We start from the raw sequence: 14,725 nt of genomic DNA on the forward strand, positions 1-14,725 counted from the left end.
AAAACAAAAAATAAAACCAAAAACAAATAAACAAGCAAAGGAAAAATATTTACAATAACCAATAATAAGGCACACGTTTGTAATTCCCCGACAACGGCGCCATTTTGATGAACGGACTTTCTATCGGAAAAGAATTCACAAATAAATAATCGCGTTGTAAGTATAGTTTCTAAACCAACAAAAATCCTTTCGTACAAAAGTTTTGGTTGTCACAAGTAACAAAACCCAATAAAATTTATAACCGAAGTATTTAAACCTCAGGTCGTCTCTCAAGGAATTGCAGGGAGGCATGATTTATTATTGGTTAAAGAAAATAGTATAATTTTGGGTTTTTGAAATAGGGAACAGATAATTTAAATGGCAAGGAAAATAAATTAATAATTATAAAATCTCTTGGCAAGGTATAAGAAATTGAAGTCCTATCCTAGTTATCCTTATCAGGTGTGATGAGAATTGGATTCTGCTCCCACTTTAGTTAACCCTTACTAAATAAAGAAAAGTCAAGCGGACTAATTAATTTGATCCTCAAGTCCTAGTCAACTCCTATGGAAAGACTAGAGTTATTGGAGTACAAATTAATCAGCAAAGAATTCCAATTTCAATCAATAGCTGAGTTTCATAACTCAAGTGTTACTAATTACTCAACTAAAGCTAAGAGTATAAAAAGCTAAATTGAAATCATATATCTGAAATACCTCAATTTGCATTAATAAAAGAAATCAAATCTAACATGAAAAAGTTCATAAATTAAATTGGGAAAATAAATAAAAGGAACATTAAACCTGGAAATTGAGAAGTAGAAATCCTAATCCTAAAACCTAAGAGAGAGGAGAGAGCCTCTCTCTCTAAAAACTACATCTAAAACCTAAAATTGTGAATTATCCGCTCTCTGTTCAGTATCCGGTAAGTCTCTGCACGTTCCCTGGCAATATTCTGTGTTTCTGGGCTGAAAACTGGGTCAAAACGCGGCCCAAAATCGTCCCTAGCGTTTCCTGAATTTTCTGCAGATCGCGCATGTCACGCGTACGCGTCATTTGACGATTTTCCTCTCCACGCGTGCACGTCAGGAACACGCTCCCGTTGTTTGCGTGTACTCCAATCCACGCGTACGCATCAAGCACACGTACGCGTCACTGTGATTTTGTCCAAATCGTGCACACGCGTCAGCCATGCGTGCGCGTCGCTGTTCGCTGGTCGTCTCCTTTATTTCTTGTGCTCCTTCCCTTTTTGCAAGCTTCCTCTCCATTCTCTAAGCCATTCCTGCCCTATGAAGCCTGAAACACTTAACACACGGATCACGGCATCGAATGGTATAAAGGAGAATTAAAATACACAATAAAAAGATCTCTAGGAAGCAGGTTTTCAACCATGGAACAATTTTGGGAAGGAATTGTAAATACATGCTAATCATATGAATAAGTGGGTAAATACTTGATAAAACCACTCAATTAAACACAATATAAATCATAAAATAATGGTTTATCATCCATCCACGACTTTCTATTCCAAACTCACTAATTCGTCAAAATCTCGGATTCATACATCTTTCTCCCTTCACATTCTACTAAACCCATCCTCAGTACACCAGAAACCTAAGCCTCCATCCTCTAACCCTTTTAAATAATTCCAACTCGAACTCTCCTAGGATCATCCCCATATTTATTACCCAAAATAAGCCCCAAAAGCCTTAAAATGGTGTTATAGAAGCTTACAACTTTGTTGGGAAGGTAAAATAGTTGAAAACAAATTTTAAATTATGAAACAGGTCGTGTGTGTTCGCACAGGGATGTGCGTGTGCACCCAGGAAGATTTTGAAATGTGCGTATGCACAGGGTTGTGCGTACGCACAAGTACTAAAATTTACAGAGTCTATTCACTCGCATAAGCTGTGCATGGGCCCCTAACAGACGTCCCTTCCCGACATGTGCGCGCGCACAGGTCGTAATTCTTCATTGATGTGCGCGTGCACAACTTGTTCTAGCACTGCTACCAGAGCCCATTCCCCTGCCTGTGCATACGCACAGGTCGCATTCGCACAGAATAGAATTTTCACAGGGTTGTGCGTATTCACAAGGCTGTGCGTGCACGCTTATCAGAAAATCCTGAAATTCTGCAACTTTGCAGAATTTCAGATTTTTATCACCAACTTTGAATGATCATAACTTCCTCTACGAAATTCTAAATTTCACAAACTTTATATCGATTTAAAGAGTTTTCAAATATCTTTAATTTTAAACAAATTTCATCATATTTTGAAAACCGAGGCGAAAGTTATGATCAGACAAAGTTCATCAAAAACTGACTTTTACCCAAAAACACAATTTCCTCAATTCTTTGAAAAACATAACCAAAACCAAACCAAGCCATTCCAAACTCCAATTCTAATCAAAATCAGCACTCTATGACCTATTATACCAAGCCTACCACATATTTCAATCCTCATTAACAATTTCCAACTACATTACCAATTCATTAACATCAATATCATATAATTCACCCAATTCACTTCTCAACTACAAAATCATTCATCCTCATCATATTATTACCATTCATTATGAGAAAACCCAACCATCATCAATTCACCATAAATCATCATTCAACAACTCAAACAACCACTCAAATCCAAACCTGTCCTATGGGTCACTAACCTAAGTGTCCATGAATATTATATACTACATAGAGGAAACCGAAACCATACCTTGGCCGATTTTCAATATGCCTTTAACCCACAATGGGCACAAGCAAGCTCTCAACTCTAAACCAAGCTTTCAATTCCACTCCAACAAGCACAAATAACCTCCAAAAGCTCCCAATTACACAATAATCAAACTATACACATATAAATCACCACAAATCAACCTAGGACTTAACATAAATCAAATTTCACAAGGGTTTAGTATCTATTACCTCTCCCAACAGATTTGATGGCCAAAATCCAAGGCTAAGTAAGGATTAAAGCAAACCTAAACATCCAAAATCATAAAATCTCATTTAACCCAAAACCCTATATTTTCAAAACTTTGAAGGGAGGAACAGAAAGGATTTCGTGGATACCTTACTACTTTGTTTGTGGGTTTTGTAGGGCTCGTCCCAAGGAACGTGTAGCCGCAAACGGTGCGGCGATCGGAGCTCAGTAGCTCAAGATATTGCGAAAAGAAGAGAGGGAGTGAATAGTATTTCTTCTTCTTCCTCCTCTCCTCTCAATTTCTGAAGTGTGTGTGTGTTTAATGATGAATGGGTTCATTAATGAGCCCTTATATATGTGGGACTTGGGCCCAACTTGGGCCCGGTTCAATCCGCTAGCATTTTTATCCCATTCTGCCCAACTTGGGCCAAATCTTTAACACTAACGTCCGGTTTTTCATTTCTAATATATTTCTAAGAGGTTTGACCGTTCTCACTATTTCTCGTGCAATACCGGGCAGACTTGAACCGATTCAACCGGTTCAATTGCCGGTTCGTAATTTTTCACGGTTTTTTACAAAAAACAAATTTTCTGACTCGAAAGGGCCTACTGAGTTCAAAAATTATATTTAAATTTCCAAATTCTCGTCTTAAATTTCCAGAATTTAATTTGGATATTTAAATGATTTTATTCGTAAAAATACCGATTCTTACACATATAATGATAGAAATGATTGAGATCACAAACTACAACTAAATATCATACTAAATGAGATGTTGGAAACAACTAAGGTCACAGACTACGAATTTGGAGCCGATCCACTAGCACTAGTTTCACCACGGCGCGAGCATCTTCTTCGGCTATGACCCTCACCGCCATAAAGCCTACAACGTCTAGGACTACGTAGATCATGAATATCCATCTCATTCAAGAAGCGAGTTTTCTTAGGACGACCTTTGGCCACTCGCTTGAGGTGGGGATTGGGTACGAGTCTTGGTCCTTGATGCACTGGCCATGTTGTTGGGTTTCCTAGTGGCCTGAATCGAGTCTTGTATACCTTTCGGATCTCACCCATCGTATAAACCTCGTGCACATACTGTTTCCAATCCAAGCGCTGGTTTACACAGCAGGCAAATACATGGCGACATGGAATTCGATCCACCTGAAACTCACCACAACCACAATGTTGAAGGCACAAGTTTACTGCAAACTCCAACCCACTTGGCATCTCGCGCACTTCAATGACCTCGTTCTGCCTATCAAATAGGTTAACTTAGATGTTCCCTACTGAGCGCTGATTTGACAGAATTTTCTGAGTTGCATATTCAGAGAATAGTTGTCCTGCACTTATACGAGCCTCAACCTCAGCTCTCTTCCTTGTGAATAATGCATTTAGCCTGTAAAATGTTGCCTTAACAAGGGTTGTGACCGGAAGATTGCGTGCCCCTTTCAATACTCCATTAATGCACTCCACTAGGTTAGTTGTCATATGGCCCTAACGATGTCCACCATCATATGCCAAGGCATACTGCTGTCAAGGGATCCGGTCTAACCACTGCTTGTAAGCCTCCCCCACCCCGCTCACATAATCTCTGGTAACGCATATCGAATTCATGCATTGTTCTAAAATAGCCAATATTGACAATTAGCCTCTGCAGGAGTGGTGCCTTGAAACTCCTCAAAAAGTTGAATGCTATATGTCGGATGCAAAACATGTGAATAGCTATCGGATATTCCCATGCTCCATTACTACGACCCACAGCTGAGATGATTGACTCGTGTCGACCAGAGATAAGGGCAACACCATCCTGATTAACTACATGTGTTCGTAAATGGCTAAGAAAAAAGTGACAGGCATCGGCAGTCTCACCTTCGACTATGGCAAATGCAAGAGGCACAATATTTCCATTGCCATCTTGTGGTACTGCAACTAAAAGAGCTCCTTTATACTTTCCATACAAATGTGTGCTGTCAATCTGAACCACTGGCTTGCAACTTCTGAATGCTTTAATGCATGGGTAGAAAGCCCAGAAGACTCATGTCAAAATTCGGAGATCTTTAACTAACTCATCCCCTAGATAGCCATATGCAGTTTCATACTCAACAACTGCTGATGGTTCTTTTGCAACCATTGCTTCAAACCATGTGGGCAAAGCTTCATATGAAGATTCCCACCCACCAAATATTTTTTCCATTGCCTTTTGCTTGGCCAACCATGCTTTGCGATAACTTATTGTGTAGTTGAACTTCGATTGTACTTCAGCAATGACAGATTTCACCTTTATGGACGGGTCAGCTTCAACTAATGGCTTTATCGCTTCTGCAATTGTTTCAGAGTCCAGTTTAGCATGATCCTGAGATATGGTACTTCTGGTGCACATGTGACTACCATTGTACCTCCTTATCACCCAACAATATTGTCTTTTCGTAAGACTAACTCTGATAAGGCAATCACAACTTGTTCCGTACTGTACGCATTTAGCATAGAATGTTGTTGGTTCTGATTCATATACCCTGTAATCAACTCCTCTTCGAATGATGTACTCTTTAACTAATGCAATAACAGACTCTCTAGAGTTAAACTCCATTCCAACGGCAAATTCACTGGCAGCTACAACAGTTGGGGCTACACCAATAATAAAACAAAATAAATCTAAATAATATTCAATTATTAATAATAACAATGAGAACAATAGATATTAATAACAATTTAAAAAATGAAAATAATACTAACATAAAAGCAAAACAAATAATAATATTACTAATATTAAAAATTACATGTATTGACATATTCAGGAAATTTTGGTGCATGCATGACATCAAGATTCAAAGCATGCATAAAAGATGGCTCTCCATATAGATGTTGTCCGGTTAGTGCATTTGCATCATCAGCCACATCTCTTTCAACCATTATCTCATCTTCCTCTACATCTTCAGTTGGACCAACAACTTCATAATTACCTTCAAACTCTTCATCGCTTTCAGTATTATGACCCACCCAATTTATGTTGGGTTCTGGAAAGTCAACATCATCGATTTCTTCGAACTCAACATACAACTCGATAAGTGAGACCTGTGCTCTAGTTTGATGATAGGTAAAAAATATTCTTTGCATACTAGCTTCATCAGTCACATGCATTATTTGAAATTGGCTGAAACCACCAAATACTAGCACAGGCTGTCTATATAGAATATTTATGACTCTTTTTTGCACTTGATGATCTACACTTTGAGAAAGTATACTCTTAAGTCCTTCATATGTTATTGAAAAAGGAACAACAATAACACATGGATTCTCACATAAAAAACTCATACCTTCATGTATAAATGAGATAAAATCTGACCATTGTAATATATTTTTAAACTAATATAACCTCCATTTTATACACTCATCATACTCACTCACAAATTTTTTTCACTCTCATTACTTCACTTAAACTTTAGTTTCATACTCCATTTTTACGTTTTAACACAATCCAGGACTTCTTTTATAGTTACTTTTATATTTTTTATTTCCCCCAACACAAAACGTCGCTGACATTTTCACAAAACGTCGCTGACGTTTTTACTTTTTCAGCAATGTGTCAACGACGTTTTGACCAAAAAATAATTTAAAAATATATCTTCAAGCAAAACGTCACTGGCGTTTTTCTTTGTGACAATTAAAAATTAAATACATACACAATACATCGCTGACGTTTTCTTCATGCAAAATTTCAAAAAAAAATTAATTCAATTCGTCAGCGCCGTTTTGCTTTGTTTATTAAAAGAAAAAAGTCACCCTCCCACAAAACGTTAAAGACATTTTGTTTCTTTCAAAAATTTAAAGCAGGCCCATAGTAGAATAATACACAATACCAACCAAATATAATTGAACGCTAATGTGACTTATAGTTCTCTCAAGTTTGAGCTTAATCCTCACAATTTAAATAAGAATTTAGCTAATACGAGTACTAAGAGTACGAGTTAAAATTATTATTTGTAGAAGATTTAAGACATTTTATTTTAATAAATGTACAACAATTACATTAAACATTAAATTTTACATATTTTTCTATAATAACTCTTTTCATTAATAATTTTAAAAAGTATTCTTATGTTAAAAAAAACACAATTTAATATATGTTCCTAATTTTTTTATGAAAAAAAATATTTTTCATTTTTAAAGAGGCCAAACAACAGATACAAATTTCATAGAAATATCAGTTTTACATCAATAACAAAAAGATAAATATTCTATGTATTAAACTAAAATCTGCTAAAAAATATAATATTTAATTACTAAAAATCTTAAAAAATAGAATTAGGGATAAATTTGAATTTTTTTATTTCTAGATCTCCACACAATACTACAAGACAGTAATATATATCTTCTTTTCTATATAGATTTGAGTATTTTCTAAATCTAAAAATTTTTCTATGAATATAAATATTTTTTTGTAGAATCTTCCTCATAAATCTGAAAAGATCTGTAACATCAACTCACCACCAACAACCATAAAGGAAACCAACAGCACTATTACAAAAGATAGAAAAAACTACTACAGATAGGTTATTAAAATCAGAAATACAAAACTAAACTCTGATCCAAAAATAGTCTACAATGAGAACTTTGGCAGGAGAAAAGTAGAAACTAAAAAAAATAAAAAAATTAAAAAAACAATAACAGAAGAAAAAGACTTCAAACTAAAAATAAAGGTAGGAAGAGAAGAGAAAGTGGAAGAAAGGGGGAAGTAAGGAATTAGAAAAAAGGAGAATATTTTTAAGATCTAAAAAAATCGGATGCCAAGCGCAAGAAAACCAAAGAGAAAAAATGGAGAAAGAGAAAAAGAATAAGAAAAGTAGGTGGGATCAGAAAAAGCAAAGAAAAGAGAAAAAAAAAAGTATTAGAGGTTGAAAAGGGAAATAATGGAGGGTCGCTGCTGCCAAAGCTCGGGCGACGGACCGGCAGTAGCAGTCCTCAAAGTGAAAATCTCCTAAAATTTTTCTAGTGGAATAAAAAGAGTTGGACAAATCTAACATATATTCCTAGTTAAATTCTTTAAATGAAAATGTTTAATAAACAAACTATGTTTATACAAATAAAACATATATTTTGGTCATTAATTTAAATATAAAAATTTTTTATATCTTAAACTGTTGAATGGTTGTACAGATATAATTGTTCATGTAGCATTATTACAGTTTAAATTTTTAAAAAAGTAATAATAAATTCAGTTATTACTTTTTTTTGGTATCTGCAGTCAACACTTATTTTTTATTTTTAATATTAGAGAAACATGTGTATTATTATATTATAAACATGACGAGTGTATCATAGAATTGTAGAAAATAATTAAAAAAATCTTATGATTAAATTTGTATTTGTAATTTTTTTTTAATCAGAAATCTGTCAGACTGATATATCCAAAAATTCCATTACAAAATCTGACCCACAGAATTTTCATTTTTACATTAAAAAATTCTCAGTCTATCCATACTTATGAATAACACATGTTATCCATCTCTAAAAAAATTAGCCCTTTAACATTCTTTACTCAACAAAAACTGTTGAAGATAAAGGATACTAGTTTTTATTCATTATTGTATTCTAGCTAGTGGGCTGTCCTAAATGTTTATATGCCTTACTCCAGCCTATATGTTGGGCCTAATCCTTTTTAATGTAGTCAACCAATTAGATAAGGCGTTCTCTTTGTGGCCGAGGCATTGCACCAATGGCCAATATGTTGGCCTCACAGAAGCCACATCTCAGGTTAGAACCTTTAGTGTGTGTGAGTGGGTGTGTTGTATAACCAAAAAATTTGTGGGTTGTCCAATTCATCGAAAAAAAAAAATTCTCTTTGGGTTGTTTTTCTTTTAATTGAAAATCTTCTACTTGCTACTTCTTTTTTTGGTGAACTTCTATTTGCTACTTTAACATCTCATGGTTACTACTGTCCAATTGATTATGTTAAAGCCCATTACCATATAAATTAAAGCGGAAGCCAGAGCATCTGGTCCTCTAAAATCTCATCCTCGGATATTTATGCCTTCTTTGATTACATAAAAATCCCACCCCATTCCCCCGTCAAATCAAAGATAAATACGAGCATTTACGCATTACAATTTAAACAAGACTCACAAGTAACAACCCCTAATTCTTTGTTTTTTTTATTTAACTTATATAGAATATAAATAAAAATGAGCATTATAGAAACTTTGAGCATTTGTTACCCAATACGAAATATATTTAACCACATTCAATCTTTAGACATGTGATGTTATGCGTTTTACAATACAAAGACAAATCATGATTCCCTGCTTTTACGTAGGTTGAATACTTGAATTATAATTTGACGGCCTAAAAGATTACAGTGATAGAATCTGCTTGGCTAAGATTTTCTCCGTGCTGTAGAGTGATTTAAGAATAATATCAATAGGACGGATTTGGATCCTTAAAGTTTGAATTTCACTTTGGAAATTTAAGTACAATCTCTCACCATTTATTTCATAGGTGGGATTAAGAATAAATATGAAAGAGAAACTATTTAAGGGTAGAAGATCACACTTTACTCTCTAAAATGAAATTCAAACTTTAGAAGACCCAAATCCCAATAGGACAAACCTATGTAGAGATAAAGGAACTCTTCATTCACTGAACTGAAGAAAGCAAGCATTTAAAAAATAACAGTGACAAAACAAAGCAACCATTACATAGTAGCTATAGCCACTATGGCAGAACAGAAAGATGGAGAGCAAGATGAACAATTTTCCTACCCTGTTCAAACCTAGGTTGCTCACATTTCACATAGTTCCTTAAAGCCCTACATATTCCAGAGACTTAAGAATTGAGTGCTGCAATAGATTTACTTTACTGTTAAGATTGAACCTGAAGGAGCACTAATCAAAGATGAAGATGGCGGAAGGCAATGCCTTTGGCCACTACTTTTAATCACCGAACCTCACGGCATAGAGACTTTGAATTGAGTGCTGCAATCGATTTACTTTACTGTTAAGGTTGAACCCGAAGGAGCACTAATCAGGGACGAAGATGGTGGAAGGCAATGTCTTTGGCTACTACTTTTAATCGCCGAACCTCGTGGCACTGATGGAGGATTGGAGGAACCCTCGTACCTGCTTGATTGACTCCTCATCTTCTTCTTCTCTCCTTCCTGAACCTTTTCTGATGTAACTTGTCGAACCTTGGTGTCGTTAAGCCCCGGAGGAAGAACACAGTTGCAGAGAAGACCTTCAATTTAAAAATCATAACATGATCGTAAATGCTAAATCCTTTCAACAAGCCCTCTTAGATCAAAATCTCACTCACATGTATTCAGGATTTCTAGATTAATTTTTGGAGATAGGGCATATAAACATGAATCACACAAGAAGTGCATATCAGAACATAGTATTTATGAGAATTAATCAATTAACAAATGAGTTGATTCAAGTAAGAGCTACGAGAAAGAAAAGGTTAATCTGAAGGGTAAACTACCCTTTTGACATGTGAAGATTAAAAAGACCCTAACTTTTAGGGACTGGATAATGGTATTGTCATAAAACCATTTTCCTTATGAATAATTATATCTCTAATACAATCCTTTGCGCAAAAACTTCTTTTGGATTTTGCGTGAATATTTTACATAAGCTTTCATTGGCCTTATGCTAAAATTCATTCTATTGGATAAACAAAAATGGAACTTTAGACCTTTAGGTCATGCAAACTTTGACACCATGAATGCACTCCCCCGAAGCAGATGGGAAAAAACACATTTAGCTATATCTCTGAAATCCAGAATGAGAAACATAGGATTTGAATTATCATGAGTCGAGCAGAAAATGAAATGCAAGAAGCATTGTGTGTTGGTTACCGAGTCTAGCAAGTCGATTAACCCATCTAGGGATAGATTTTCCGGTTAACCTGAGGCAAACATCGTTGCAAAAGTGGTTGCAATTCTTGGAGATGAGGTGGTAGGTGTTGCCAGAGTAGTGGTGAGCAAGCTTCTCCATGAAAGCCCTAACATCTTTGGGGCCCAGATCCGTTGTTCCTATGAATATCGATTTCCTGAAAGTGAAGCCAGGGCAGTGCCGTGGCTGAACCTCGAAGATCCCCGTCGTATCGTGCTCGTGCGCACCGAAACCATATTCGATTCCATGAACTGCTCGCAGAAAAAACAGAATTAGGAAACAGAAATTGAAGAAAGAAGAAAGCCAAAGGTAGGGTTAGTTAGGAGATTGCCTTGAACACCAGAGTGATAGACACCGAGGCCAAGCCAATATGCATAGCCGTTAATGGGAGTCAGATCGTACACGTTCAGATAAACCGGCACTGTGCCCGGTTTCTTCTTCCCCGGCACCGTCACCAGTTTCCGCAGCATAATTTCTCTTCTTCTTCTTCTTCTTCTTCGGAGGGAAAATTCCAGAATAACTTGCTTTGTTTCTTCACCCAGCTTTCGCTTTTTTCATTTATTATTACTATTATTATATCGTCTCTGCTCTCCACAGCCAACTGGGTACCACACTATTATTCATCACACACTTATTATATCCTCTCAGTTTCTTAGGATTTGTTAGAGAAACAACTTTTGGAGGATTTTATTTCTCTCGCAAATTTATTATTCAAATGCCAAATATTTTTTAAGTTTTTTATAATTCTTTAAACTTTTTGGAAAAAAATTTATTTTTTATTTATCTAAATTCTTATATTTTTATTTACTTTTTTATTATTTATATAAAATATATGCTAAAATATTTAATAACCGATTTAATAACTAACTTTTTATATGTACTATTATTTTTGTTATTTATATCTATTCATATTCATTTCAATAAATTCTTTTAAATTAAAACAAAACATATAAAAATCATTTCATTTTTCTTTATTGTTTACTTTAAACCAATCATGTTACATGAATTAAAAAAGTTTTCATCCACCAACCAATTATTGTATGGAGGTGTATTTAGTATGCATAAAAGATATTGATTAATTTTATATCAAATTTAATTATTTTAATAATTAATTAAAGAATCTCTCTCTCTCTTTCTCATATATATATATAAATTTTGATGTATTGACAGTGTAAAATATTTTACACAGTTATGCAAGTAATTATTTACGCAATCAATGTAAAAAGTAATTATTTTTGCTGGTATAACGTAATTGAATGCACGTGTAAAATTATTTTACAGTGACAATGCATCAAAATTAAATTATATATATATATATATATATACACACTAGCAAGACACTCACGTTATGCGTAGATAATACAAATGTAGTATATGATAAGATGAAGTGAATACGTATTTGGTTTTTTATTTGGTGTTGAAAATCGAAGAGCACCATTATGATTTAGAAAACTATATGTAAATTCTAAAGTACTAAGAACCGATTTATATAAAGAAAAAAATGATAGATGAAGAAGTTGATATTATTCTGTTATCCCTTAGTAATGTTTTGATGATATGAATAATAGAAAAAAATAGATGGCATATATTCTGATGATTGTGATTGAGTAAGATTACCTAAGTGAACAATATGAGTCTTAATCCCTTAATGATAAGATATCTAATATCTCATGTGACAAGATTTCAAGTATTTAAAATTGAAGATTTTGATGTTCTCGCTCGATCGGTAAGATTGAGCTAAATATAAGAAAATTACACATTATGATATAAATTGCAATAAGAAAATAATTTTGATGAAATATAGCATTGTGATTGGCAATGAAGTCACAACAATGTGATCTAAGGAATAAATTGCTTTTTATGAGCAAAAATTCATATATATATAAATCATGAAAGTTTTAAACAATACCTGATGTTAAATGCATTGTCATATATTTCTAAAGACTTCAGAGTAGACAACATTCTCAACCTTGTCTGTGTTTTCATCATGAGTAATTAGAATTTTCAACCCTTTTTTATTTGTCACTCTTGAGATGGCAACATAAAGTTGCCTGTGTATGAAAATAGGTTTTTTGAGTAGCAAACTCACGTGGTCCAAGGATTGTCCTTGACTTTTGTTTATTGTCATTGCGTAAGAAAGCATCACAGAAAATTGTCTCCTTTAGAATCTAAATGGTAACCTGACATCTGACGGTGTGAGCGTTATTCTTGGAATGACGACCTTATCGACATAATTTTTGGAATTTAACAATTTTACCTCGATGACTTTTTCTCCAAGTATTGTAATTATCAACCACGTACCATTGCAAAACCCTGGTGAGTGATCAATGTTTCTAATATGCATAACAGGACAACCAACCTTTAGCTTCATTTCATGATTTGGAACCCCTAAGAACCTAATTATTGCTAAAAACTCCGGTGTGTGGATGGCTTCAATTGCATTGACACCTCCCTCGGAAACACATGTATTGGAACCAACATACGTCTTGCATTCATTGTTGTTCAATGCAGTCAGGTAATCATTCACCTCATCTATGACATTAATTGTAGGAGCTAAAATTGCTTGACCTTTTAAGTGGCTTTCATTAGCCATGTTACCAATTTAATCAGGATATATTGCTTCAATAATTCCTTGAATATAATCATTATAATCAGTGATATGGAATTCAGGCAATATTTTTGTCATATTACATCTATCAGAGGTTCCTTTAGATTTTTCGTTTCTAACATGAAGAATACATTTAGGAAACTGCTTTAAATCTTCTACTTGACTATCTGTAGTCATAGATTGCAATCGCATGTTTACGGTGAGCCTTAATATTTCATAATGTTGCCATAGGTATGAGGAGTTTAAAGACGCATTTACGATGTCTTGTGTTGTTCCTTTTGGGATCATTGGCAAGATTTGCCTAAAATTCCTACTGAAGACAATTGTTTTACCTCCGAATGGCAATCGTAGGTTCTTATCATCATTGGACCTCATCAAATCTCTCATTGTCTTATCCAATGCTTCGAAGCAAAATTTTCTCATCATAGGAGCTTCGCCTCAAATAATTAGCTTAGCTGTTACAATTAATTCTGCTAATGGACTTCCTTATTTGATGTTGCAAATAGAGAACTCATCTAGAGTTAATGGTATAGCAAAGCTAAAATGTGCAGTTTGACCTCCAGGTAACAACAGAGAGGCAATGCCGCTAGATACAACAATTAACACTATTTGTCCATTTGATCTTAGTGCGGAAGCTAAACTTTTCCAAAGGAAAGTTTTTCCTGTACCTCTATGGTCATACAAAAAGAATACACGTCTATGTTGACTTTCTGTAGCATTGATGATCTTATCATATACCCTCCTTTACTCTGCAGTTAATTTTGAGAGGTAGTCATTGTGTTGGCCTTCTAATATGACACGATCATAATTTAACTCATCAAATATCATTTTATTTTGCGTTCTAAGATGGTTGGTATCTCGTGATGGAAATGGCATCGTAGGATAATCTCGTAGGCTTTTCCCATTATTGTTCAGTATTTGCTCAATCTCAATTAAAGTTAGTTCCTTTAATTCTTCATCACTAAGAATCAAATCTAAAATGATGACAAAGTAAAAATATTATTTATTATTGAAGATGAAAACATATGGCAGATAAAAAAAATAATAGGAAAATATATTGTCAACATTTTAAACATGTCAAATTTAATTGAAAGGTTAGTTATTGCAATCCTTTTCTTACCATATAAGCCAAATATAACTCTATGATCATGCAAAATTCCATCATTTAATAGCATGGCTATTTTTCCCCAAATAGCTTCAAGTCACACTTTTGAGTTAGATCACAATAGAATCACAAACAATCTTCTCAAATAATGACCTGAGCTCCAATGAATTGCTTCTTGAATGGCATCAATATGTTTTCTGTCGTCATCAAGCAAGCCACG

At 34.4% G+C, this 14,725-nt stretch overlaps 2 protein-coding genes across 2 annotated transcripts; both read right to left on the reverse strand.

Annotated features, from left to right (window-relative positions):
• Positions 1-9,514: 9,514 nt before the first annotated feature.
• On the reverse strand, positions 9,515-11,449 carry LOC107470490 (deSI-like protein At4g17486). The gene is made up of 3 exons (XM_016089887.3): positions 11,124-11,449; positions 10,756-11,043; positions 9,515-10,133 (listed from the first exon to the last, which is right to left on the reverse strand). The coding sequence occupies exons 1-3, from the start codon at positions 11,260-11,262 to the stop codon at positions 9,886-9,888; spliced, it is 675 nt and encodes a 224-aa protein (XP_015945373.1). The 5' UTR covers positions 11,263-11,449; the 3' UTR covers positions 9,515-9,885.
• A 1,504-nt stretch (positions 11,450-12,953) lies between these two features.
• Positions 12,954-13,385, reverse strand: LOC107470423 (uncharacterized). Its single transcript, XM_016089826.1, has one exon. It carries the CDS (start codon positions 13,383-13,385, stop codon positions 12,954-12,956), a length of 432 nt encoding a protein of 143 aa, XP_015945312.1.
• Between the last annotated feature and the right edge of the window lie 1,340 nt (positions 13,386-14,725).

This window comes from Arachis duranensis, chromosome 10 (assembly GCF_000817695.3).
Source record: "Arachis duranensis cultivar V14167 chromosome 10, aradu.V14167.gnm2.J7QH, whole genome shotgun sequence".
Taxonomy (NCBI): Eukaryota; Viridiplantae; Streptophyta; class Magnoliopsida; order Fabales; family Fabaceae; genus Arachis; species Arachis duranensis.

Excerpts from the sequence above, each read along its gene's own strand:
- LOC107470490 (XM_016089887.3), bottom strand. The coding sequence starts at position 11,262 with ATGCTGCGGAAACTGGTGACGGTGCCGGGGAAGAAGAAACCGGGCACA. Across the intron at positions 11,044-11,123 it reads CTATCACTCTGGTGTTCAAG|TTCATGGAATCGAATATGGT; the intron begins GCAATCTCCTAA and ends TTCTGCGAGCAG. Across the intron at positions 10,134-10,755 it reads TAATCGACTTGCTAGACTCG|GTCTTCTCTGCAACTGTGTT; the intron begins GTAACCAACACA and ends TTTAAATTGAAG.
- LOC107470423 (XM_016089826.1), bottom strand. The coding sequence starts at position 13,385 with ATGGCTAATGAAAGCCACTTAAAAGGTCAAGCAATTTTAGCTCCTACA.